Raw genomic sequence first — 24,876 nt, forward strand, 5'->3', positions numbered from 1 at the left:
AACTGATCTACCCAGGCACCCCTGTTCTATTAGTATTTCTATGTTAACATATATTTTGAAAATTAACAAACACGTTGTTAGCTTTTTTAGGGAGTTTGTGACCATTTTCTGTGCTTCACAGGTCCTGGGGGGCAGATGGGTTCCAAACTGGGTGGCCCTTTATTCCTCCAGCTACGCATATTTCCATTCATGGACTTCTAACAATCAAACAGTGCAACCTGCTTCAAAGTACTTGCTCAAAATACTGCTTTTCTGCCATAAAGATATTCTCCCAATTGAAATGAGAATTCAGGGTATCCTTGGGTGGCTCAGCGGTTTGGCGCCTGCCTTCGGCCCAGGGCATGATCCTGGAGTCCTGGGATCGAGTCCCACATCATGTTTCCTGCATGGAGCCTGCTTCTCCCTCTGCCTGTGTCTCTGCCTCTCTGTGTCTCTCATGAATAAATAAATAAAATCTTAAAAAAAAATCAGAATTCAATAGGTTTAAATACTTCAACAAATGCTTCAAATGAGATGATGAAGCTAACCAGCAGATATTTATTTATTATGCTAAAGTATAGGCACATTTTCCTTTAAATATTTGAGATTCTATCTACAGTGCCTCTGTTATATTCATTCAAATTATTCTTATATTCTATAACAATGAAGCCTCTAAACTGATGGAATGTTGCCAGAGGATTTCAACAGAGTTTGAAGGCAACATAACCAAAAGGCATAGTTTAAATTGGCTTAGGGAATGAATGGGCTCCTTATCGGAGCAGCTGAAGGCTGTACATAATTAACAGCATCTGTCAACATTCACAGGGCCCCATATAGAACAGGCAGGCCCTCCAGCCCTCCAGAGCAGCAACCTCCAGCTTCTGGTACCTTAAAATCCACAAGACCTAAACAAAAAGACAGCCCTGACCCATCAACAGAAGGACACGGATACATTTTTAGTGATACTAGCAGGACCACAGAGCAACTGCTAATTAATGTTAATTATCTAGAACAATTCTGTTCACATTGGCACTGAGACTTCAAATTAAAAAACATAAAATACTATTTATGGAGATAAGTTTATATTTATAATTACTGATTTTAAAGTCTTTCTTGTGTTATTTTTAAGGGGTATGAACATGATCTAATAACCTCCCTTTTTATACGATGCATTCTCAATTTAATTCAGCTTGAATATTTTTCTATCATGAGTATTAAATTCATTCCACGGCAAGTTTTAGTTGTTTTCCTACATATTGAACACATTTCCCTCACAAACATGTACAAAACCAAACCGAACCAAACAAATCCACAGGAAGTTTCATTAAATAAATTTATTTGTTAAAATAATTTAACTCCAAATACAACTGTTGAATTTGCATTGAGTTATAACTACAATTCATGTTTTAATCGAAATGTCAAGGTTTAACAACTGACATTGTTACAAAACAATAAACTGTTGTTCAATTTTAAATGGTCAGTTGTATTAGAGCTCAACAATTAACTGTGAACTATATCTCTGGGAAACCCCAAATCAATAATGATAAGTCTGTTTCCAAAACCCACTGCAGTCATTCTTGAAACCCTGATCAAGATTTAATAGATGCACAATGACACGTTAATTAAAAAAAAAAAAGACCCCCATAGTCTTTAACATTTGATTGGCAAAGGAGACAAGTAAAGCTTACCAGTGCGAACACAAGGCTAGTGAGAGGAACATCTAACAAAACAAAACAACAAAAACCAACAGCAACAAACAAAATACGCACTTGCACATTCAGACATAACGCAGACAGCATTCCCACTGGAAAACTTCTGAAAACAAACAGCAGACATCCTTAGACAATATTTCCTTATAAAGAAAAGCAAGTATCAGTAGTTTGACCACAGAAAAGTGATGGCAACTCTAAGCGCTTTGTCAAAAGCTCAGTTCTAATTCTACAAACCAAAGGAGAAAATCATCAAAGCACCTTTCAATAGTTTAAGGAAGATTTTAGGTAATGCTTTTGATCAGATGCTGGCTTGTTTGGTGTAAATCGAACAGAATGAAAGGCGTCAGTTACCATCACTATCACAGCTTAAAAAAGAACCACCCCGCCCACCCCCCCACCCCAAAGCTGCTGCAACAGAAGAGAAAAATAATTTTTAAAAAACACTGCCTTTGCTTAAAGTTAAACGAGACAAAATGAAAACAAACAGCTAAAGAAAAAGTGGGTCTTTGGATCAAACCATAACATTTTTTAAGGCATGTTAGAAAACTTTCACTTATCTAGTTGCTAGTCTGATCAGGGCATAAAATCCATCGCGACGCAAGGTCACCGACTTTTCTCTGTAGCCACTGTGACTTCGTGTGCCAACACATTTAATCCTCCTGTTCTTCAGCTTGTTATTAACATCTCAACAAACACATTCATTCAAACTGAGTTATATTCATACCGATGAAACACCAACAGTAAAAGCACGAGAGGGTTCCCATGTTTCTGGGTATCTTTGATGCTTTGTCACCTAAACATGAAGGGCTGTGTGGAAACACTGATCAAGCAGCCAAATTGGTTCTTATTAACATCTGTACAGTAAAAGCCCACCTACTTGTCTGACACAAACACTTCAAACGAAAATCTGAATTTGTAGATAATCTTTTTCCGCCTTACGTTTTCGCCATACCTTTCGTATTATTTAACTTCTTTTTCTTGTCTGCATAGCGATCCATAATGTAAAACTGTAGTCTTTACAGATGTTTTTAATATGTCATCTTAGTTGTCATAAATTGCTGTTAAATACGGAAATCTAAAAAAAAACTCATTCTGAGAAGTTAGAGGCTTCAAATCTCAACCGCTTCACTGACAGATTTCTATTTCTGTAGATAAAATCATACTTCTTGAATCTCTGATTTCTCTAAATGTTTTGAGTCAAATCAACTGTTACAGACAGGAACTGGTTTCAAGGAAATTGGTTAGAACTTTCTGTCCTGTAAACAAGGTGCTTCACAATTGGGGGTTATAAAAAACAAACAAAAAACTATATTGAAGGATGCAAATATTCACAATTCAAAGATTTTTGATAATCCCGGCCTGGTGGTACCCACATACCTGTTTTCTCATCTTGTGAAGGGTACTGTCCATCTTTTTTGCTATCCTCTCAGCTCAATGCCAGTTCACTAAACACTTGGGGGCTAGCAATGATTTCAAATAATGTGTAAAAAAACCACGCAAATAATTTAAAAGAAAAAAAAGGCTTTTGATACACTATATTCCGCAGTACGGATTCTCAGTATAGGCAATTATCTCTGACTTGTGCCAAATTCTTAGGAACAATAAACACACATGCACACACAAACACACACACTCTTCTCTCAGGTACACACATAAGACCAGAGGTTACTTGCACAAGTGTGTGAAACCAACAAAGTGTGGGGCAAGTACGCAGATCGCAGGCTTAGTGATACTGAGTTCTGAAGGCCAAATTTATCTTCAGAGGATTAGCTCAAGATACTCTCTTCAGCACTTATAACTCTGAAGTTTGCTGAAAACCCTTCTACACTTGATTGTAAAACTTATGAATAGGTTTTTCCTGTGCCATTAGTCATGCAAATAATAAATACTTCACGGCTATGGAAACCAAAAACGTCAGAGCTTGAGCACCTTTCCAAAACAAAATATTCGCTCTAGCTTTATTTGCCACTTCAGTAATCAGGGCAAAATTGTTGTAAGAAAATCTTTATATAATTCCCCAGGAAAATTAAAGATAAAAGGGTTTTTTTGTTCCTTGCCTTCCACTCTATAATTTATGTTCTACTTTTAAGCCCAAATTATTTCACATGGTTATTCAATTTTTAGATGCCTGCAATAAAGCTCTGCTATAGCAAACTGGATTTTGAAAGCAGGTTAGCCAAGAATCACACCACAACCATAGCCCTTAAAGGCAAGAAGGAATTTGCTGCTTTAACAAACGTAAAAATGCAAGATACTTGTACTGTCCTGTGAGGTTTCTGCAAATGGGAACATGTGGATGCAACATGGCTTCATTTTCCTTACACGATGGTACTATAGTTAACTAATCTATCAGAACGCTTCTTGTGAGTAAGGCTAGGCAATCTTCCCATTACAGTTGCTTCCTTCTTGTTCAGTAAAGTAATTAAGACCATCCCTGGTTTGTTAACAGAGGGTGGGTTTGGGGTTTTAATGCGGATCAAACCCTTGTGAGAGCTTCCATCTTCTATGGCAAAGCAGGTGATTTCACACATTCTAAAGCCAGATTGTATTCTTATACAACCTGTTCTGACTTCTGCTCTATCAAGGATTGATGCACGAGTTAGTTCTGCGTCACAAATTAGGATAACATCTACAATTAGGCATCAATTTCGAGAAACAGGGATACGTCAGCTCAGGAAAGATTCTCTCCCTGTAATGCTGTTGGCAGGTCAGCTGTTATTATCCTACTTGATGGAATACATTGGTTAGAAGCACTATCTCAAGTCCTGAAATTCAGTACTCTCATAGGAAAATATTTCTCCTTTACTTATTTTTTTTTTAAAGAAGACAAAATATTTTAACTGCAAGTGGTCATAGGGATTCTTCTGTTTTCTCGTGATTATTTTAATTTATACAATAGTTGCTTCTGTCAACTCTGTGACAATGCCATCATAAGCTTTCAAAAGGAGATCACCCTGTAGATCGATTGGCTATGCCTTAAAGTTGCAGGTGCATACAGGAGGCTGAGGACCATAGTGAAGACTGTGGTTGCTGAACCCAAACGTTACTCAGAGATATCGACTGACAATCACTGCTCAATGCTGAATGAGGGCTGCTATCTCACTGTAGATTCACAGCACACGTCCTGCAAGCTCTGTGGTCGGGCGGACGAGGTGTGTGTCGCCTATGGTACTGGGCAAGTCCCGTCCAGGACAGCCATGTGTGAATGCTATTGTATGTTACATGCAGAACAGCACGGGTCATCCTTATCAGGCTGTGCAGCATAGTTCATCTGCCTCACGATTTCTGCAAAGAGTTCATCCACCATCGTTTTGCTCTTAGCAGAAGTCTCCATAAAGGGGCAGCCCCACTCTTCCGCAAGGGCTCTGCCTTCATTGGATGACACTTCTCTCTCACTTTCCAGGTCCACTTTGTTCCCAACCAAGATGACTGGCACTTTCTCATACCTACAAGGGAGTAAACGCAACATGTGAATTGTAGAAGTGAGTGCAAAGTTCGACGGCTAAAACGTATTTCCTTTCTTTCCTTCTTTTCTGCTAAAAATATTCTCCTTAGTTGCATGAAAAATTATTTGCTCCACTTGCCTTGACATCTACCTGAGGGCATTTAGGAGCTGCTCCTACAGTGAATCATAAATGGTTTTTCTGAAATGAGGTTAATTCATCAATTATACATCTTTTAAAATCAATTTACCTTTCCAGATATATTTGGAAAATTATTCTCAGAATCTCAGAATAAATCCTGTGAGGTGGATTAATTTAAACTTTTTTTCATTCTAGGAGATGCTTACTCAAATTTCAGTTGATGAGGTAATAGCTCTACTGAGTAAATAGTTTATAATTGTCAGCATTTTACTCTGTTCCACAAATACACACACTGGTCATGTTCAAATAGTTCCCAAGAAAAAAGTAAAATCAATAGGATGGAAACTATCAAATAAAACAATTACATTCTATCCCTTTATAAAACTGTCTAGATTAGCCAGTTGAAAGATGATCATGGTTCTTTTCAGCCTGACAAGGATTAAACATTTCAATCATTAGCTTTATTGATGTTGTCTCTTCTTTTCCTTCCTAATCAGAATAGGTATGTCATAGAATGAAGGTTTGTGCCCCTGTCCTCTATGCTATATGTTGAAACCTAAGCCCCACTGGGATTTTAAGAGGTTGGGACTTTGGGAGGTGACTAGGTTATGAAGGGGACTGGTGCCCCTTGATATATAAGAGAGATAGGTGAATACTCCCTTTCCTCTACCACTGTGTGAAGACACAGCATAAAGATGAGTCTATGAACTAAGGAAGCAGGCCCTCACCAGACATGGAATCTGCCTGAGGCTTCATCTGGGACATCCAGCCTCCAGAACTGAGAGAAATGAACTCCAGTTATTTAAGCCACACGGTCTATGGTATTTCTGTTATACAGCCAGATAGACTAACATAAGGTGTCTGTGAGTTATGGCATTTGGAAAAGCCTCAACCAATAAGGATAACAAAAGGTATGAAAGGAAGAAAGAAAAAAGGCCCTACATCATTTTGGTACCTACAGATGATTCTCTTTACAATGCTTTCTTACCTTGTAAAAACACATGGTGCTACTCTGCATGTTTATTTACTATTTTCATTTATGTTTGTTCAATGAAATGTTGCTAATATATTTTCATAAGGCTATTAGGTTTACTTTAAACATCATTTTAAAAGCTTCTCATGATTTTATAGTATAAATCAACACGCGCGCGCGCGTGCGTGTGTGTGTGCTGTCCCCTAAGCAAAATGCATCTTTAATTTATCAAAGAAGTAAACCGCAAAGTTGCACACAGCAACAACAAATGTGACTGGACACAGCTAATCTCTTAAGAGAAAACAGTCATGTGGGTCAAGACTTCACTGGGGCGAGACAGAGTTTTTATCATTCAGGAAACTAAGGGTGGGTGGTTAACATTCGTGAGAATACTTCCACAATTTTATCATTCTGTTAAAACGGGTCTTTCCTCTCATTCTAATTTGTAGAGTAAATTATATTTCCAACAGAGTCTCACTTTTTTCACTGGCACTAGATCAAACTGAGAATGGTTTCAACAAGAGGGCATGCTCCAGGTGGTGTGCCACTTAGCAATCTGAAACATAAAAATTTAAAAATGTGGGGGAGATAGCAGTATCAAAGGTAAATCTAGAACTGTTACTCTGCAGGAAACGGACTTGGACAACTCTGATTTCTATCAATGACTTTTATGAACTTATGGTATACCACTCGTGCCTTCTGCTTTCTGGCCTCACCATACTGAGAGCTCTGGACATATGACACAAGAGTTTTCCCCATCTTCTAGGATTCTTACCTACCAACAATTACATGTGCCCCGTGGCCTCTCAAATGACAAATGGCAGCAAGATGAAGCTGCATTACAGCCACGGTGTATCAGCTGCTTTGCATACAAGCCCTTTTGACCTGCGGTGCAGAGAAGCTTGGCAGGAGCTAACACTGCCAGTCATATCAGGACAATGTCACTACCTTATTTTACTTGCAAAGATATAACTGCATTTCATTTTTCTTATGAGAGTATATATGCCACAGTGTGTTTCAGAACACTTGGTTTGGCCTGAGGTAACATAAACATTAATATAATTGAGTAAATGTATTGGTTAGATTTAATTAGGTTAAAATTAATTTCAATCTCTGTTTACAAGACTTAACAAAAAGGAAAGTGATTAGACATCATTTTCTATTATTAGCTAAGAAATAAACATTTTAGAGAATATTTTTAGTTTAAATACAGTATGCTTCCTATGTAAAGAAAGATTTCTTACACTTCTAATTAAAAACTACAAATATGTGGATTTTCAAAACTTGTAAAAATATTAAATCATTATATTCTGTACGATACACTGTTTGAATCAAGAATCCGAATAAATGTTACCAACAGATTCTCAAAAGGGCAACCACAACCCTGCAAACATAGGTCCTTATGTGATAGCATTTAAGAATTGTCAAATGAAGATGACAATTTAGTTAGTATCAGAGAACCTGCCCATTACATCATTGTTTGAATTGTCAGTGATCTTTGCTAAGATCAACATGCTAAAATTCGTAGAGAAATTGACTGATATCCTCAGAAGACTTTCAAAGACTGAGTAAGGTCTTCAGGAAAAAAGGTATTAGGTACGTTTCAGAAGAGCAGACAGAGAGAAATTCTGGCTCTTTCTGTTAACATTAAAATATGACACAGTGGAAAAGATTCTGAACCAGGATTCGGAGGCTCAGCTTCCAGCCCTGCCACTGAGGCTGCGAGCAAAGCATTTACTCTATTCACCTGTATTTCACTTCCTTGTCAGTAAAAAAGGAGTAAGAGTATCTGTTCCCACTTAACACATGGGTTGCTGTAAAGCTGAAGAGATCACCTAGAAGCATCCAAATACTACATAAATGCAGGGCAGTACTTCTTTCCCCTCCTGCCCACTGCTGGGAGACTGCTGCATCTCCAAGTGCCAGACACAAGAGAAGCTGATGGAGGTGAGGAGCTCCTGGACAGGCAGGCAGAATAGACTGACCCTAAGTTAAGGAATGCGCAGCCACCTGCCACCAACCAGGTTTCCCCCTTTCTCCTCCCCCCTGCCAAGCATGAGCATGAGGTTAGCAGGCAACAAGCAAAGCAGGAAAGCCTTCTCCAAATATGGGTATCTGTGGGGAAGCAAGCTCCAGGCTTTGGGTTGGGATGACAAAATGGGTCCCAGATGTAGGGGTAAGATTTGGAGAAACCAAATCCTCTTTAAGGAAAAAGGTGGGTGAGAAAGCAAAAGGAAAGAAGAGGTGCCTTGTGTTGACAGAGGAGAGGAGGGCATGGGGAAACCTTCCTCCCTTGCTGTAGCAAAACAGTGTACTAAAAAACAGACACATGACTCCAGACCCGGACTCCAGTTCCAGAACTGCTTCCAGCTCGTTTGGTGAATTTGGAAAATAAACTTAATCTCTTGGTTCTCCAGGTTCTTGAACTATAAGAGGAGCTGGACTAGAGAATTCCTAAGGTGCTCTTAAACTAAAAATCAGAACGCAGTGGGCCACCACTGATAATCAATACATAATCATTTACCGAGTGATTGCTGAGAGCTTTAGTACTGTTCTAAGCACAACCCCAACAGGCTGATCTTTACAAGGGGTGTGAAAGTATACAGGAGAACAAAAGCCAAAATGTAGGGGAAGTTGCCTCAGATCTCGTGGGGACAAGACACCAAGCAGTAGAGACTTCCAACTCTACCAGGGGAGCGGTCCCTGCCAGTGTGTGGGGGCTCAGGACCTCGGCTGCGGGATGGTTTTAGCCAAGGGAACATGGAAGGCTCTGATGAAAGCTGCCTGCACAGCATAAATAACTAACGATAAATGATCAATGCATCATATATACATTTATACATACACTTAACATATAACTCTTTGAGTAAGAGCCTACTATGTGCCAGATGCTATTCTAGGCACTTAAGACACATCAACGGACAAAACAAAGATCTTTGCTCTCAAAGTGATGACAATCTAGCAGAGACAGACATCTGACACAAAGCAAATAATTACTGAAAGGTGTTAAGTGTCCCGCAGAAAGGAAAATGTGGATCCGGGCAGGGACTGGGGGCACAAGGTGCAATTTTAAGTTAGATGATGAGGGTGGGCCTCATTGGGAAGGTGGCATGTGAGCAAGAAGGAGAGTAAGGGGAGTTTGCTGGGTGAGTGCCTGGGAAAGAGCATTCCAGAAGGACATGCCGGAGACAATGTGAAAACCAGGGGAGCATCTGGGGTGGTTCAGGGCCTGCACATGGCCTGCGGGTTCTGTCTGTAGAACCTCCCACAACTCCTGTGGCCTGAAGCCTCGTAGTGCAGGGAACTAGCTCACTGGCAGCTAAACAGAACTTGCAAGTCTGGGTGGCAGAGTGGCCTTGGAAGACAAATGTGCCACTTATAACAGGGTCAGTTACACTATCTAGGAAGACCAGGCACTTGCAGAGCAGCGGATGGCAATTCCTCTCATTTCATGTTCTAGATTCGTTAATAGTGTTACAAGTTGCCTCCTACTCCCCCTTGTCTAACTAACATAATTTGGGAGTGAAATTGAAGATGAATTCCAAAGCCGTTCAGTGTATGTATTACTGTGAACCTGATCACGAGCAGGATACCACCCTGTCTACGTCTTAAACATCAAGTCAGCTGGTTTCTCCTCCACTTTAGCGTATCTTCCTTGACGTTTCCTTTAAGAGCATGACCAGGGTTATGGTGATGCAGATCAAACAACTTTTTGTTTAGAGTCTGCAGACACACACGTTTTATCAACATGCATTTTCACGTTGTTTATTGCATCCACGAGCATGATTATATAACATATTGGTAAGTTAGTTCTTTTAAGCAGCTCTGTTCAATGCACTGAATGGAACATCAAAAATATAGACTGGAGTATCACTTTGCTGTAGATTGTTGACAGGCTTCTCAGTGAGGCAGCTTTGTGAACAGTTCAACACATTTGATATTTCCAATGGTCTTTGTTTTCTCCCTTTTTTTTGGTAACTGCCCTGATATGTGTATATGTGTATTTTATTTATGGTTGTGTCTAAACTTGGCCAATCACCAATATAACTTAAGAATTAAAAAATACTGATCCCCAGGCCCTACTCCAGAGCTACTGAATCTGAATCCGTGGGATCAGGACCCCCAAAGAGCCTATGGAAAAATATGTACTGTATGTGTAAGCTCTGAAGACTAATTGTGAGGTTCAGCAGGGTTTAGAAATCAAAGGCCTAATTGGTTTCATGATCCCAAATAATACTGTATTTATATAGTTCATGGTTTTCTATTGTGGCAAGTTCAGAATCAGTTCCTTCTTCCCTTCATTTCTTTACCAGTGATAAGTTGTAGACAGAAACCATTCCTGTCAGCTCCTTTAACTCCCTTTCGAGGATGTTGTATGGTAGCATATTAAAAGAAGGTCATGCCTCATGTGAATTTCATCATGCTGCTCTCTTCCTAGCCACTTTTTCACAAGCAGGTTGAAATACAATTCTGAGTTTAGGAATGAACATCAGAAAGATTTTTATAGGTGCCCTTATTCAACCTTCTACCCGTGTTAAAAATCTCATCTACCAAGAGAGTCTCAAGGCAAAATGTCAAACCATTCGATGCTCCAATCACTTCCATGACAACCTTACCAAATGGTTCTATCTGAACATTATTAGTGATTCAGAACTCATATTTCAAACAACCCGTTCTGTCCTTTCTGTCAGTTCTGTTAAACATTAGCATTAAAAAGTCAATGTTAAAAACTTTATCCCCAACTCATGAGCTGTCATTTGTAACATCTCGGCCCTTCTCATAGGTTCTATTTCTTTTACTGTTTTGAATATAGAAATCTTTTCTTTTCTCCAAAATGAAAGTAGGTTTTCTTTCCCTCTCCTTGGTCAGATTAAATAAGGTCAGCTGACCCTGAACAATGTGGGAAGACGGCAAATGACTGCATATAACTTTTGACTCCTCAAAAACAACTGCTAGTAGCCTTACTGTTGACTGGAAGCCTTACCAATAACATAAGCAGTTGCTTAACACATACATTGTATGTTATATATATTATATACTGAATTCTTATAGTAAACTAGAAAAAGAAAATGTTATGAAACTCATTAAAAAGAAAATACATTTACATTTACTATACTGTATTTATTGAAAAATAACTGCATATAAGTGGACCCGCACAGTTCAAATCTGTGCTGGTCAAGGGTCAACCATAATACATAATGATAAAAATCTCTACCAATATTTAAATAGGTAAAGAGGGAAATGAAAAACGTTTTTAATCCCATCTCCACGAGAATAATATATTTTGGTATCTATCCTTCCAGACTCTTTTCCTGTATGAATCTATATAAACATAGACATAAATTCTTGTAAAAGGGGATTATACTGATTATATTCAGTGGCTTGATATTTTCACTTGATATCATGGAAATTTCTATTTCAATAAATGATATACATTCTATTAATGGCTAAAGAGTATTACATATTATAGGTTCTATATTGTAGCTGTACTATAATTTAATTATTCCTTCCCTACTGGTACATAGAAACGGTTCCCATTCCCCACCCTTTTTTTTTTTTTTTTTTTACTAACAAACAGCAATCTGATGAACTACGCCTAGAAGTGTGATTTCCATCTCAAAGGTATATATGCGTGAGTGTGGCATGACTTTTGAACCAGAAAAATCACATTTCTAAATTAGCACACGTACACACACACACACAGTGTTAACTGACATCCCAAAATTGATACTTCAACCAATAGTGCTTAAATTAGAGTGTCTGTTTCCCCACCCTTGGGATTGATATTTTTAATCTTTCTGTAAAGTATTACAGCAGTCCTGAAGAAAAAGGATTGTTTTTGGCGAGGAGGTGACAGTTCCTACCACAGTTTGCTAGCATGAAACATCAATACTTCCAAGGATGGAAAACATGAGCTAAGTAAGGCCGCTCTCTTCCTCTAGACTGACTTGTTTTGAAGTGACTAAACATTTCATCTTAAAAGGGCATTTCTGGTAATTTAGCTTGAATAATGAAAGGAAACCACACTCCTCCACTCTGACTTTCTCTTGGTTCCAGAATGCATACTGAAGAAGACAGAGGGAAACTTATAAATGTAATATAAAAGTTAAGGAGAAAAAAAAAAAAAAGTTAAGGAGAGTAAGGACACTAAAAAGATATTCAAAGCTATCAGAGACACTCCATTCCAATGTTAATAAAGATAATCTGCTTTCCAAGAAATTAAGAGCTGACACTGTATCAGAAGAATGGATTCCTAATAGTTTGTGAGGAACCAATGGATCATGACAATGCAACTCAGGGATTTTAAATGTATTAAAAAGCCATTGAGGGAGAAAATATTTTTACATCTGATAAAGACACATCTGATAAATGATTATAATTCAAAATATACAAAGAAGTCTTGAAACTCAACAATAAGAAAATAACCCAATAAAAAACTAGCCCAAGACCTTAAAAGACACCTCATCAAAGAAGATATACAGATGGCAAATTAACATATGAAAAGATGTTCCAACATCCTATGTCATCAGGGAAATGCAAACTAAAACAACAGTGAAATACCACCACACACCTACTAGAGTGGCCAAAGTCCGAACACTGACACCACCACATATGCTGGTGAGGATGTGAAACAACAGGAACTCTCACTCATTTCTGTTCCTGTTCCTGTTCTGTTCCCATTCTGTGGGAATGTAAGCTGTTAAAGCCATTTTGGTGGTTTCCTACAAAACTACACATACTCGATTCAGCAATCCTTGGTATTTACTAACCATAGGAGCTGAAAACTTATGTCCACACAAACACCTGCACATGAATGTTTATAGCAACTTTATCCAAAATTGCCAAAACTTGGAAGCAACCAAGATATCCTTCAGTAGGTGAATGGATAAGTAAACTGTAGTCTATCCAGAAAATGGGATTTTATTCAGCATTAAAAAGAAAGAAATGAGCTATCAAGTAATGAAAAGACAGGAGGAACCCTAAATGCAGATTATTAAGTGAAAGAAACCAACGTGAAAGGGCTATACACTGTATGATTTCTGCTGCATGGCATTCTGGAAAATGCAAAACTATGGAGGCAGTTAAAAGATCAGTGGTTGCCAGGAACTGGGATGGGTAGAAGGAAAGGATAAATAGGTGGAACACAGAGTATCTTTAGAGCAGTGAAAATACTCTGTAGGATACCATAATGACAGATACAAGTTATTAAACATCTGTTTAAATCCACACAATGTACAACACCAAGAGTAAACTCTAAGGTAAGAGTGAACTCCATGGACTTTGAAAGATTATAATGTGTCAATGTAGGCTCAGCAACTGTAACAAATGTATCACTTTGGTGGGAGATGTTGATAATGTGGGAGGCTATGGATGTATGGGGTCAGGGGTCATACGAGAAATCTCTATATCTTCCTCTTTTTCCTTCTCTTTTCTCTCTGCTCACTTTGCCAGGAAAATGACCATAGTTGTGAGAAGCAGGGCAAAAGGCTATTAACCAGTTTTATCTAATTAACGTTTATAGAACACTCCACTCAACAAAAGCAGAATACATTCTTGCCAAAGTGTGGGGAGCATTCACTAAGATAGACCATATTTGGGCTATAAAAACTGTAACAAATATCAAAGAACTGAAATGATACAAAGTATGTTCTCAGACCACAATGGAATTAATCAGTAACAGAAAGATAGAAAATCTACAAATATTTGGAAACTGAACCATCCACTTTTAAATAATCCATGGGTCAAAGAAGACATCGCAAGGAAAGCCAGAAGAGATTTAATAGAAAGAAAATGAAAATATAACACACCAAAATTTGTGAACTACAGTTAAAGCAGGTCACAGAGAAAAATCATAGCCCCTCTGCCAGGGCTGACATTAGCTTTCCATGGGGAACCATGTCATACCCCAAACCCTTCTATTTAGTTCTTCAGCTATATCCAAACTCTTGCCCTTCATATCTAATTCAACCTTATCTCCTACAACTTTCCAAAGAGGATCTTCTGCTCTAAATTGTTTCTTTGTTCAGGGTGGTCATTTAACTGTAGTGATCCCCACCAATGAAACTGTTATTATTTTTATTACTTTTAATTTTTTTTCAAGTTTTAACTTAAATTCCAGTTAGCTAACATATAGTGTAATACTAGTCTCAGATGTAGAGTTTAGTGATTCATCACTTTCCATCAATCGAATTCTAAATATCATTCCAAGCTCAGGTCGAATTTCATCTTTAATAAAAATCTTCCCTTACTTTTGTAACTAATTAGTTCATTTGTCTGAACTCTTGTTTACATTTTATACCATTAAGAATTTGGGGTGCATAGATTTTTATTAATATAGCTCTTGAGTGGGGAACGCCTGGGTGGCTCAGTGGTTGAACTGCCTTCGGCTCAGGGAGTGATCCCAGGGTCCTGGGATTGAGTCTCACATCGGGCTCCCTGCAGGAAGCCTGCTTCTCCCTCTGCCTGTGTTTCTGCCTCTCTCTCTGTGTCTCTCATCAATAAATAAATAAAATCTTAAAATATATATATAGCTCTTGAGTATCTACTAGGCATTGTTGAGGGACTGGGTATATATGACAAATGATTGGTCCTTGAAGTTTATATACAAGTTGGATGAAACACTATCAACAAATAGATGATATAACTAAAGATTGTGATGGCTGTTATGAAGAAGATGGATCCTGATCATTATGTAGTAACTTGGGCAGGCCAATATTAATTACAAGGGGTAATCAAAGAAGGCATTTCCAGGAAGAAGAAATCAAAGCACAAGCTTGAAGATTCAGAGTTGAAGCAAGGGAAAAACCCAGAATTAAACATTTTAGAAGAAAATGTAAAAGATAGGCAGTGAGGAAGTGGCAGGCTTATTCACCAACAAAAAGGAGACCACCATGGTTATATCATAAAGAGCAAGAGGGGGGCACCTGGGTGGCTCAGATGGTTAAGCATCTGACTTTGGCTCCAGTCATGAGCTCAGGGTCATGGGATGGAGCCCCGACCAGAGTTCAGCTCCCTGCTCAGCAGGCATGTCTGCTTCTCCCTCTCCCTCTGCCTGCCGCTCCCCCTGCTTGTGCACGCACACCCTCTCTCTGCCAAATAAATAGTTTTTTTAAAAAAAGAGCAAGAAAAAAGAGTGTGAGGGATAAAAAGGACCAATGGCCAGTATTCTAAGAACAAGAGAATACCACTGAAGGCCTTTCAGCAGGCAAGTTACAAGGCGTATGTGTTAAGAGATCAGTGTGGCTAACACGCAGAGAATGGATTTTAGGGGGCACGACAGTAGCAGGAAGATAGGAGACACCTGCAGTGTTCTAGGCATGAGACAACAAGGACTTGAATTGAGTTGATGGCAATGACAGTGGAAAGAAATGAAATATAAAGTATATTTGTAGTTTACACCAACGAGGCATACTAATGGACTGGTTCAAAGACACAGAGCAGGCAGTGGTTTTGACAAAAAAAAAAAAAAAAAAAAAAAGGAAATTGGAAATGATTCATAGGTAAACTATTGTTTTTACAAGTATAGTTTTATCTCATGGCTAAGAACCTAAGAACCCCAAAAGGAACAACTGTATGTCTTCTATTACCCTGTTTCTTTTTTAAGATTTAATTTATTTATTCATGAGAGACACAGAGAGAGAGGCAGAGACACAGGAAGAGGGAGAAGCAGGCTCCCTGTGGGGAGCCCAATGTGGAACTTGATCCCAGGATTCAGGATCACAACTTGAGCTGAAGGCCAGACGCTCAACCACTGAGCCATGTAGGTGCCCCTATTACCCTGTTTTTAATACACTTTCCCTGGACCATGTTTAAAATGATCCTGATTATCAAATCACTACTTCTTACTAAGAAGATTTTGGTTTATCATGGAATTCTTAATAGACATTAAAGACCATTTCCTCTTAGCTTTGAGCTTACAAAATGATGATTTTCATGTGGAACTGGCTACTTTTTTTTCCTATAAAAGTTTTATTTTTAAAATATCCTACTCAGTAGGTTATTTACTTCATGTTTACCTTAATATTATTCTGGATTTTCACTTATCCTTTATTGACAATACCTGTGAGTCTCTTTAAAGATGTATGTTGTCTCCAGACACAAATGTTTCTTTTACTATGCAAGATAAAAATCATTTGCCATTCAAATTTTACCTTATCAAAGGTCTTCCTATATATTCTCAAATTATTACTAATAAACAGAGAATGATATTTTAGCCTTCAACTCTTACCACTTGGACATTTTATTTCTGAAAGTTTGTGGATGGTAATTATGCAACACTGTAAATGTACATTTTTTAGCTCTAAATTATTACTTTAATATTCTTTAAGAATCTTAGAAAAATATATTAGGACACACACACACAAAATAACCATAAAAGGAAAGATTAATGAACTGGAATAAACTCATTAAAATTAAGAATTTATGTCATTGGGGAATCCCTGGGTGGCTTAGCAGTTTAGCACCTGCCTTCAGCCTAGGGCATGCTCCTGGAGACCCGGGATTGAGCCCCATGTTGGGCTCCCTGCATGGAGCCTGCTTCTCCCTCTGCTTGTGTCTCTCTCTCTCTCTCTCTCTCTCTCTGTGTGTGTGTGTATCTCTCATGAATAAATAAATAAAATCTTTTAAAAAAAGAATTTATGCCATTAAAACAAACTCTTAAGCAAGTGAAAAGGTAAGCCAAAAATTGGGCAAAGGAATTTGCAATACATGTATCTAACAAAGGATTTCTAACCAGAATGTATAAAGAATTTCTACATAAGAAAACGATATAGTTTTTAAATGGACAAACACTTGTAGGTGTTTCTTATAAGAAGACACCCAAGTTATCAATAAAAATGTGAAAAGGTGCTCAACATCATTATACACCAGGGAAACAAAAACTAAAACCACAACGAAGTACCACTAGAACCTTACCAGATTAGCTAAAATTCAAAAGACTGCCAAGATCAGTGGAAGAGGAAACTGGGAGAGCTACTTGGGAAAATCATTTGGCAGTCCTTACAACTGCTGAACGTATGCATTTATGACCCAATCATTCCATTCCTACATATACACACCGAAAGAAAGCATATACAAATGCAGCCAAAGCTATGTATTGAAATGCTCCCAGCAGCCTTATCATCATAGCCCCTATCTAGAAGCCACCCAAATGCCCAAGCCCAGGAGAGAGAATAAAACCATAGTGTATACATAGGAGGGGACTACTGCAGCTCAGGAGGGAGTTAACTATGGCAATAAGCAATATGGATTAATCTCACAAAGAGGATGCCGAGGGACAGAGCCAGCAGCTCAGGAGTAGATATGGCTACTGTGTGTCAGTCTTTGAGTATGGAAGTGACAGGGACAGACCAGGAGCGAAACTGCTCTGTTGCATGAAATGTCCGTCCTGCACCTTCATGTAGGATGTATCCAGCTGCACATCTAAGATGTATGCACTTAATTGCATAGAAGTGATACCTCAATAAAAAAAAAATTAATTGAAACTGCACAAAAAGAAACAAAAAACAAAAAACAAAAAACAAAACCCAAACAAACCCCAAACCAATCAATAAATAAGATAATTATCTAAATGGTTTCCTCACTGGGGTACCTGGGTGGCTCAGTTAAGTGCCTGCCTCCGACTCAGGTCATGATCCTGAGATTATGGGATTGAGCCCCACATTGGGCTCACAGCTCAGAGGGGAGTCTACTTCCCCCTCTCCCCTGCTCATGCTCTCTCTCAAAAAAAAAAAATCATAAAAACAACTTAAAAAAATGATTTCCTCATTAAAATAGGAACAGAGAATAACCTTCAAGACAACCTGAGTGAGCATGCATGATGGCTATGGGGTTTAAGGCACATCAAGTGCATGACTCAGTTGATCATTTATTACTCAGCTGAACACAGCTAATCAATTTTAAATTTCTGTCCAAGTTCTATGCTGTTTAATTTACATTCATAATTGGCTAAAGATTGAAAGTGTAAGGAATACTAATACTAAAGTGCATGTTGCTGGAAATAAAAATGGTAATAATTTTGAACATTTTCTTCACTCTCAGATCTGTAAATTGGATCCACCTGACCACAGTTCTTTTTAGGCTTATTAGGATACCACAGCACTTCAAATGTCTATATTAAAAAGAAAGAAATAAAGTGATGACTACACATTTAGTTTGACTTTTTATTTATTAGAAATGGAGATTAAAAAAAAAAAAAAAAAGAAATGGAGATTTTTCTATCCCAGTAATGTGTTCTTTGTAAGGAAGTGTTTATAACTAGAAGCCTAAAATCTTGTCACTTAAGAACCAAATGCAAAAAATTATCTGAATAAACCTTAAGTTGATTATCTTATTTTTTTTAAGTACCATATTCAAGATACTCAAAATAAGGCAGAAGAAAGCAGTTACTGGTCTACATTTGATACTTTAATGTGTAGCTAAATCTCAATCTGTATTTTAATATATATTTGGTCACCAAATCAAAATAGATAATTTTAAAATCTGTCAACAAGGTATGGGTCTTCCTACATAATTTAAATATTGGGCAAAATTCAAGTTGGATACATATAAGAAGAACACTCAGCTTTCCTCTATCAAAGGAACAAATGTGTTCAGACATAAAACATGCATTTTACCTTTAGTGAGAGTTCTAATCTGAAACCTGTGTTTTTAAAGACTGGTCCAACTAATTGTCCTTGAAGAGACCACACTGAGTCAACTGCTCAGGGATATGCAAATTATCTGAACTATTACCTACATTTGTATCAGATCAGATTAAGTTACAGAATACATCTTCTTGGCACCTCTTCATTTCAGAATTTGGGGCAAAAATGTTTATGAATGAAAACTTGTATGTATATGGTACACAGTTAAAGTTCAATTACAAATATTTCTTAAAAGCTACCTTTGATTGAAGATGACTTAAAGATGCAAGCAAAGCTAGGAAGAGCTAAAAATTTTTAAGAACTTTTAAATTATGATTAGAGAGGTATTTGTCCTGGGAGGTTGTTCTACTATTGCTGTAGGATATCAAAGTATTTCTTACTTTTCAAATTACAATACAAATAGCACCAAATAAAACTGAAAGGAAAAACAAACCCCAAAACCCAACACACTAGACTTCTAGAAAGCTTGGGTTACCAGACCAACAGAGAATTAGGATTTCTTCTCCCCAGCAATAAAGAGCTCAGGGGAAGAATACATCAGTTACACATGACATGTTGTAACTGGTTGGTTCAAGTGGCAGAAGATGGGTTGGTGATGTCTATTAAAAAGGTTTTCTCATTTGAACCAGGAGAAGTAACAGGTGACAGATGGAAAATACAAAACCAAACAAATGCACAATGAAAGAGCTGGAAACTATCACCTTTGGCAGAGGTTGAGTAGCCAATGGAGAAGAATAGGTTACAGACAGTGTCAGGATTCAAACCCACATTGAAGTTAAAAGAAATTAGAAACAGTTATAAAGAAGTCTCTGGGAGCCAGCAAGGGAGAATGGCTAGTGAGCAGAAGTCTTCAACAGTCTTTAATAGTTGGGGATGGGGTTGGGATGAGGGGCTGTCACAGATCTAGTATAGATTACAGAGGATGGGAAGAGCAAGGATTATTGGACATGAGAAAATCTGTCCCTTTGTTTGCATTCCTGCTACAGAAACCTTTCCATTTCCAAAATAACTCATGCCTGAGCTATGCAAGTCTCCTAACTGATCCCACCTTCAATTTCTCACCTCTGTATTTTACTCTTTATGCCACTTCCACAGTAATTATATTAAAATACTACACACAGTTTTCTCCCCATTCCCCCAAACTGCTGCCTCAGAAAAATATGCAGTGGCTCTGCAATGACTAGATAAAACTTATCCTTAGGTTAAGAGTCAAGGTCAACCACAATTTGCCCACTGGCTAAAATCTTGATGGAGTGTATCATAAGGGAGAGAGAACTGGATTTGGATTTAGGGAACCTAGAAAAAGCCTGGCTCTGCTCCCTTGGATGTCAGGTGATCTTTCTGAGCCATAGGTTCCTTATTTGTGACATGGAAATATTAATGAATCTTATTACTATGCTGAGGAGAATGATGGCGATGACTTTACTAATAATAGCTAGCATCTGTAGATGGCTTAGGAGGTGCCAGACACTGCACTAAACAGTTTACATGAATTAGCCATTAAAGTATTATGGATACTGTAAAATACTACAGAAATGCTAATTATTCTTTTCTAAGTTCTCTCAAACCATCTGTTAGTAAGTCAGTTCTAGAATCTTAATTGTGATGATAGATTTGTAAAAATGTACAAAAAATGTTATATAGCATCTTATCTCCTCTATCTCTGGCTCCCATTTGCCTGGCAAGGATGACCAAATCTAACCATCTACTGAAGATCATTTGATTTTAGAAAAAAACAAAACAAAACAGAATACTATTCCTTCTAATATCAAAGGCTGACAATTTCCCATTTTCTCCAAACAGAAGTATCTTTTCTTATTTCAGTCATCTTCCCACTCCAAACACTGCTAAGTCATTAGATATGAACCATGGCTCTGAAGCCCTACTGAGATAATGAAAGAAAGGAGAAAACAAAAACAAAACTGTGAAGAGAGTTAGGAGTTCTGAGATAAAGTCTTGTTTCTGCTTTACACCAGCTGTGCTATGTTTGAAGTTACATCTGGGCCCTCAGGAAAACAAGGGCTAGGTTTGTTTTTAATGTCGCTCTATTGTCAACACTGGAATCAATTATTTTATAGACATTCAAAACAGAATGGGTTAATGAAATGAAGATCTTCAAATATGACAGTTTTTGCAATGTAGACTGTAGTGGAAATATCACAGAAACAATGCAAACATACCAATGGCTGCCAGTCTGAGAAAAGCATTTTTGGATGAACCCTATTCAGAATATTTTATTCTTTTTATATCTTGCGCCAGATACTGAAATACTTAATCTGATTTGTGGTGGTGGCAGAGGGGGGAGGGTTGGGATCTCCAGATATTTGGGAGGAAATGGCCAAAATCCAGAATGTAATGACCTGAAGGGACCTATACTCATGAATTCAACAAACTTTCTACGTGCCAGGTGCTGGATATCAAAATTGAAGCAGTTGACCACCAAACAAATACATGGAAGAAACTTTTTTTTGTTAAATTAAATGGTAGTATATGTCAAAAGGCATACATATACTTAATTTTATGCTGAAACTAAACTTTAATATGTTATATTCTTCATTTTTTTTTTAAGAGAGGGATAGAGAAGCATACAGGGAGGTACAGACAGAGAGGGAGCAGAGCCCTGATCCAGGGCTCGATCCAAGACCCTGAGATCATGACCTGAGCTGAAATCAAGAGTCAGACGCTTAACTGACTGAGCCACCCAGGACACCCTAATATGTTATATTCTTAACAAAATCAAATGTGGTCTCCAAAGTGTGGGTAGGAACAGTAAAAAGACACTGGGCAGATAAATCGTAAGGGCAAATGGTAGGTGCTTACATTAAGTTGCCACCTTTTACGATTTAAGATAAATTAACTCATTTACTTATCATCTATCTCCAGGAAGTATTTTTTTAAGATTTTCACAGAGAAATCCAAAGGTTCAACAGTACTTTTGTCAAAATAATTTCTATAACAGGTACCTAAAAATGTTTTGCTGTTTCAGATAACTACTGCTGCATAAAAAACCACCCCCAAAACCTAATGGCTTAACATAATCATTTTACTGTATTTCATGATGAGATGGGTCAGGAATTCAGGCAGAGCTCAGATGGGCAATTTTGCTCCGTGTAGCATTGACTGGGTGTCGGTTAGGGCTGGGCTGAGCAGAGGGTCAGAGATGGCTTCACTGCAGGCCTGGCATGCTGGGAGGCATGGCTACTCTCCATTGTAGCCTCAGCCCTCTTTGTGCGTTCTCCAGCAGGGTAGCTGGACTTCTCTCATGGTGGTGGAAGGTGCTTACTCCTCTTAGTGACTAGGCCCAAAACCTGCTTAGCATCACTTCAGCCACACTCTGCTGGTCACAGTAGTCCCAGGCCAGCACAGACCGTAGGGGAGGGGAAACAGATCCTCCTCTCAATGGGAGCTGTGTCAAGGATCTGCAGCCATCTTTAAGCCAGCATGCTTAACAAAAATGTCATTTTTAAAAACTGCATACAAGTTCCAGTTCATCAGGATTTGCTGATCCACATTAACAAATGCAATACCAAAGAATGTTGGTTAAAGAGACAGACTCTTTATATAGACTAGATTATCACAAAAATATAGGTAAAAATGGGATGTGAATTGTGATGATTCTAAAAACAGGGAATTTGAGGTTAGAGTTGAAAATGACCATGTAATTTAATCCTGAGAGTTCTGAGATGGAAATGGGCACTGTAAATAAATGTGCCTTGCCAACAGGCAGACACATGAACTGTCCCAGGTAAACAGAGACATGTCACTTTTAGAGAAAAGAGACCAGATCAAAGCACTGATACGAAATCAAAGGAATGTTAGGAGCCAATCAGTATGGCCTGCAAAGAAAAGCTTCTAGACTCATTATGTTAATAGGATGTGTTGATGAGAGCCATGGACCAAATCTCCTTCCCCCAAACAGTCCCTTCCTTCCTAAATGTCCAAGTGTTTCTTTCAATCAAACCAGTTGATGTGCTCAGGATGGTCTTAGGAATAAATATTTTCTATCATCAAGGGCAGCCTTTCAAACATATGTACCTCTGGGAGGTATCCTACCATAATCCAGGTGCTGACTTGTTAGGCACAGATGTAATCATGCCACATTGGCGGCTTCTCTCAAGGTAACTGCTGCTGGTGACCACAGCATTCTCGCTGCTGCACCCACATGCACGCTGCTGGAGGGTCCTTCCTGCCCAGCACTCCATGCACCAGCTCCATCTACTGAGACACTCTGTTCTTGTCCTTCCTCAACTAAGGCACCTGGAAGCTGAACCTGAGTAATGGCCATTTCAGAGCAAGAACAGATAGTTTATGCAAACATTACTGCTCCTCAATGCAAGTCCACTGAAAAAATGTTTTGTGTCATTAGGATTACTCAGTATGCACGAACTGAATTAACCACTGAGAAATTACTTTCTCATTTCTTGCTCTTCAGAATAAACTAAAAAAAGTTGTCTTAATTTCCAGTTAGCTTCCATGTATGTGTGCATACATGTATTTAACTATTGGTCTTACTGTGGCCATCCAGCCCTTCACTGTACCAACATTACTGACGGCCACAGTTTGTTTGGAGTGTTGATTCAAAAGCAGATAAAGAACAGTCTTGAGCATAGGTGTGGGTCATTTGATGGAGGAGGGCATGATATTTTGGATTCTGTGGTTTTATATACTCTGTATTTGGATATTTTGCTAAACGCAAAAATAAAAAAATTCTATAAAGATAAAGCTTTTTTATCTTTTAATCTATATTAGACTATCCTTGATAATTAACTTTTATCTTTAGCCAGGAGCCCAGCTATGTTCTCTGAGGACTAACTATTCTACTGTTTTTCTTTTTCTCAATTTTCCACAAATCAGTTTACTTTTCTATTGCTTTCTAAAATAACAATTCTGCCCAAACCATTCTATAACTAAATACAAACAGAAAATAAGATTTCATTTCCAGGGAAAATCTTATTTCCAGGGAAATAAGATTTCATTTCCAGGGAGGATCAAAATACACTAAATGTAAAAAAGTGAATATATAGTCATCGGCATTACTCTTATAGACAGATTTTTCATTTCTACAATGAGTTTTAATGGATGAAAAAGTCCTCAGAAACATGGCCTAGTAAAAGCAATGTTTTTCGGTGGAAAAATATTTTGAAAACTTAGAAATCAAATTGTTTTAGAAAATGCATTTTGTCCCTCTCTATATATACAATTAACTCAATACTGTCACATATACATTTACAGTACATTTTGGCATACCAGAAGAACAGGTCCTATCTTGTACTGATTTTGCCTAACAACCAGAGCAATGTATGCAAATGAAGTGGGTTAAACCCACCAGTATTTAATGTTGACAGTGATGACTTTAATATAAAGACAGATAAAACTTTTGGAATCAGTTTATTAAAAAGTTCTGTCAACATATTTCTCTCTCTAAAGTAGCCAGCTATCTGTCTATCCATCTATCTATACTGGCCATATCTATCTACCTACCTACCTAATCTAGCCATCAAGAGTGTTAAAATAATCTTCAAAATTAAATAATTAAAATTATTTATTATTTTAATTTTATTTAAATAATTAAAATTATCTTTCTCATGTAGTTTTTGGTATTCATAAAAGGTCTATTATCATTATCAACTTAAAGATGTTATTTAAGAAATACTTATTATATGTGTCATCACTTTTTATAAAGTATTCTTTATACTTAAAATATATGTACTAAAAAACATTATAATTCTTTGTGAGTCACCAAAACATCTTGTCACCATTTATAGCCAACATAGTATCTAGTGGAAGGCAAAGACAAAATAACATACTGTACTAGCACTTCAGACACAGATGAGAAAGCAATTGGAAAAAATGGAAAAACACTACTAGCTTAGCTAGTTTAACTAGATATGGGGAGGCGATTGAATCTAATTCTTAAGAAATCATGTGGCAGTATACTGTTTTACAAAGTCAGATAAATGAATGAATTCCTATGTGTGTGATTT

General features: G+C 37.8%; 1 protein-coding gene across 1 annotated transcript in view; it reads right to left on the minus strand.

The window, feature by feature from the left end:
• Window positions 1–1,303: 1,303 nt before the first annotated feature.
• RAP2A (RAP2A, member of RAS oncogene family) overlaps window positions 1,304–24,876 on the minus strand; it is a 35,611-nt gene continuing 12,038 nt past the window's right edge. The window contains exon 2 of the mRNA XM_041731295.1: window positions 1,304–5,137. Coding sequence (XP_041587229.1) covers window positions 4,900–5,137 — 238 coding nt within the window. The 3' untranslated portion in view covers window positions 1,304–4,899. The remainder of the gene's footprint in view (window positions 5,138–24,876) is intronic.

The sequence above is a fragment of the Vulpes lagopus genome, chromosome 16 (genome assembly GCF_018345385.1).
Source record: "Vulpes lagopus strain Blue_001 chromosome 16, ASM1834538v1, whole genome shotgun sequence".
In the NCBI taxonomy this organism is placed as follows: Eukaryota; Metazoa; Chordata; class Mammalia; order Carnivora; family Canidae; genus Vulpes; species Vulpes lagopus.